The following is a 3,202-nucleotide window of genomic DNA, read 5'->3' as shown; positions in this document are numbered from 1 at the left end:
AGCAACAAATACTATCCCTGCTGCTCTATGAACTTTTAACCTTAATGAATTAAGTAAGGTATATATAAATGACGATGAAACCTTAATATGAATAATACTGTTGAGTTGTATCCGCTACTATAAAGTCAATTACTGCATGAAATCTAAGGATTTTATTTCCATAATATATGACAAAGATTTGAGCATTGTGAACCTTGGAAGATAAAAAGACTTCCACTGTGACTTTGAAATGGTTCTACTAAAGCCCCAGATGAACCAACACACTTCGCACCTGATTTTAGCTACCTCTGAGAGATGATGTACAACAAAGAGAAAAGGAGTATTTTTAAGAAGTCATTCAATGATCCTGACCCCATGCAGATGCTGCATAGTGAACTTTGGTGCCAAGGCTTTGGAATTAGTATGAGGATTCTTTCTTCATATCTGCAAATGTTCTATGGCAACAACACTTTTTAGGATTCCTAGAGGCCAGATACAAGGACCTCATCTCTAAACCAGCGCTATCATCAGTGCTCTCTTTTAGACTGCTACCTTCCTCAAAGACTTTATGGTTGTGTCCAGGCACAGTTCCCTCCCGGGATCCATACCTTCTCTCTAACTACGTAGAAAGAAAGACCAAGTCACCAGCAAGTAGTCTCCATCAAGGGACCACAAAGCTGTGGCCCAGTAGAGGTTGCCAGTCCTTTATCACTCTTAAAACTCTTTCTCCAATCAGACCGAAGATGACCAAAAATACATGCAAGAGAAAGTCATGAGTACAGCCACTTTTACGGTTAGCCTACATGCCAACTCCCCCTAGGATATACTGAGAATAAAGCATTTGTAATTATGTTTAGCACAAACTACCCATTCCATTTTAACATCAACGTAAACAACTGTATAACTATTAAAGACTATCGGTCTCCAAATAGAAGAATAGAACTGAGAAAATGATGTATTTATGGAATTTGATGAGTTATTGTTAAAAGGGTGGATAGTTTTTGTCTGAGATGCTTTGATTACACTGTTTTGTGTTACATCGGGAAAACAGAAGATCACAGGAGTGACAGTTCTTAAAGTATAATCACTTACTCGTCATTCCGCTGAGAAGAATTCTGATCCTGTTGAGCTAACTGATTATATCGCTCTTGTTCTTTAACTATGGAATAAAAGAAAGCTTGTATAAGCATCATTCAGAAGCCGCACTTCTTCCTTCCTTGAAGACCAATGATTTTCACATTGGAGACACACCCCACTCTCACCAGAGCTAACCTTCACAGACTTGAAACAACCATGGGGAAAGCCGGTCTGAATTTGGAATAAGGAAAAAGACTGAACAATTTAATATTTTATTCAAGAAATTCAAATCTATTACTAAAACCACCCCTACCCCAACGTTACCAAGCACTGACTACTTGAGATTGTAAGCAGTTGCCTCATGGGAAGGACTCAGAATTAACAGTTTCCTATATTACTTCACAACTGCTTTTCAAGCACTAGAGTTCATTCCCTAGTATAAAGTTCATTCTCCAAAATAGTTTAAACAACCCCATGAATCTTGATCTCCTACTAATTAGTTTAACAAACACTGGCATTATGAATTGTATAAAGTAAATATCAGCCCCATTCCCTGTAAAAATTATCAGAAAATCTTGAGTCAATGAGCTAGTACTGTACTTCTTATTCTGAAGAATACATGCTTAAAATTTACTTGTCATAAGTTCTTGTTGCTTCAGCAAAATACTTCTTATTTCTTTTAACCATGTCATCTTCACATCTACAGTTGGAGCCTAAAGATTTTAAAAAGGGGGGAGAAGGAAACATGTTTCCTTTTTAAAAGCACACTTTATAATAAAACCAATGTAATTAAGTACATCAAACATGAACCTGAACATGAATCCTAAATCACCATATTCAAACTAAAATTTTGATTCGTAAAACTTCTAAGAAGCAAGTAAGTTACTAGTGATCAAATTAGATGAAAAAATAGTCAAAACCATTTTGAATTGCACTCACAGAAAATGTGAAATATAATCTCACTTGTGTTTTCTTTGTAGGAGAGTTCTTTTAAAAATATAAATGTTTTACATTTTATGATCTATTATAGAGTAATCTTGATAACTGATGAAAGCATGCAAGCTTCCTTAAATATCCTCCCATTACTTATAAGTTTGTTAAAAAGTAGCAAGAAGTCTTATATCTTAATCAAAGCAAGAAAACATTTTTTGTGTGTGAATTGCAATCACCTAGTGCAGAATTAAAACCATGAAAAAACACTGAGCACTTTCAACAGATAACAGCACAATCACCTGTCACAAGTTGTGATAAAAATACTCATTGAAATGACAAAATCCTCTTGAAATGTTCTCATTCCTCTCCCCTCCTTTTAAACAGGTTGGACTTTATAGCACATCTGGCCAGGGCTTTAACCAGTTTTTAGAAACAATGATCAAATCTGAATTGTCACATCGTCATGCCTCGTAATCAGGTATTCTCTGAATGCAAAGCACAAGAGGAACTCAAAACCGATATAAATCTGGAACTACAGAAACTTGCTGGGGGCAGAGAAGTGCTGGCCAAGGTTAATAAATCTCCTAATGTAGTTGTGAAAACTTAAAAGCCCTAGAAAGCACCATAGGCACATCTCAAGTTAAACATGTGCTACTGAAAAAAATGTTTAACTACATCACAATAAATAATAACTAAATAATATTTAAGGGAACTACATGAAAAGAATGAGAACTTTTGTAATGTGACCAAAATTATTTGTTTGCAAATTCAGACTTTTGTATCTTAATGCACGTTATGCTTTCTAGAATAACTTTTAAATGACCAACCTGGATAATATAAACTTCCTTCCCAGCATACCAGATTTCAAACTTGCGGTTATCTCCTTTTACATATTCAGTGATTCCAACTTCATCCATCTACAAAATATGTCGAATTTTTCATGAGTATTTTATTTTGAATATGAAATTACATTACATTTAGAATACCCTCATCATATTCTAAACAAAAGAGAATTTCTCACTTGGGCAAAATACACATATTTAAAGAATATGAAATGATATTTCTATCATAGACCTGAGCAATTAAATGTTTTCACTGAACTATGAACTTTGTGGTACAGATTGTATGCTCCATTCTAGTGATTGAAACAAAGATTATAAATCTGAACATCCAAGTGTTCCATCTAAGATTGAATTCTGTTATTTAACTGCAC

General features: G+C 34.6%; 1 protein-coding gene across 1 annotated transcript in view; it reads right to left on the bottom strand.

Moving 5' to 3' along the window:
- The window catches only part of MCF2 (MCF.2 cell line derived transforming sequence), a 60,172-nt gene that overhangs the window by 4,227 nt on the left and 52,743 nt on the right, over positions 1-3,202 (bottom strand). Inside the window, exons 23-25 of the mRNA XM_006924203.1 lie at positions 2,817-2,906; positions 1,691-1,769; positions 1,072-1,138 (exon numbers count right to left, since the gene is read on the bottom strand). Of these exons, the coding sequence (XP_006924265.1) occupies positions 1,072-1,138; positions 1,691-1,769; positions 2,817-2,906 (236 nt within the window). The remainder of the gene's footprint in view (positions 1-1,071; positions 1,139-1,690; positions 1,770-2,816; positions 2,907-3,202) is intronic.

This window comes from Pteropus alecto, unplaced genomic scaffold (genome assembly GCF_000325575.1).
Source record: "Pteropus alecto unplaced genomic scaffold, ASM32557v1 scaffold139, whole genome shotgun sequence".
Lineage (NCBI taxonomy): Eukaryota > Metazoa > Chordata > Mammalia > Chiroptera > Pteropodidae > Pteropus > Pteropus alecto.
This window is presented reverse-complemented; position numbering and strand designations above follow the sequence as displayed.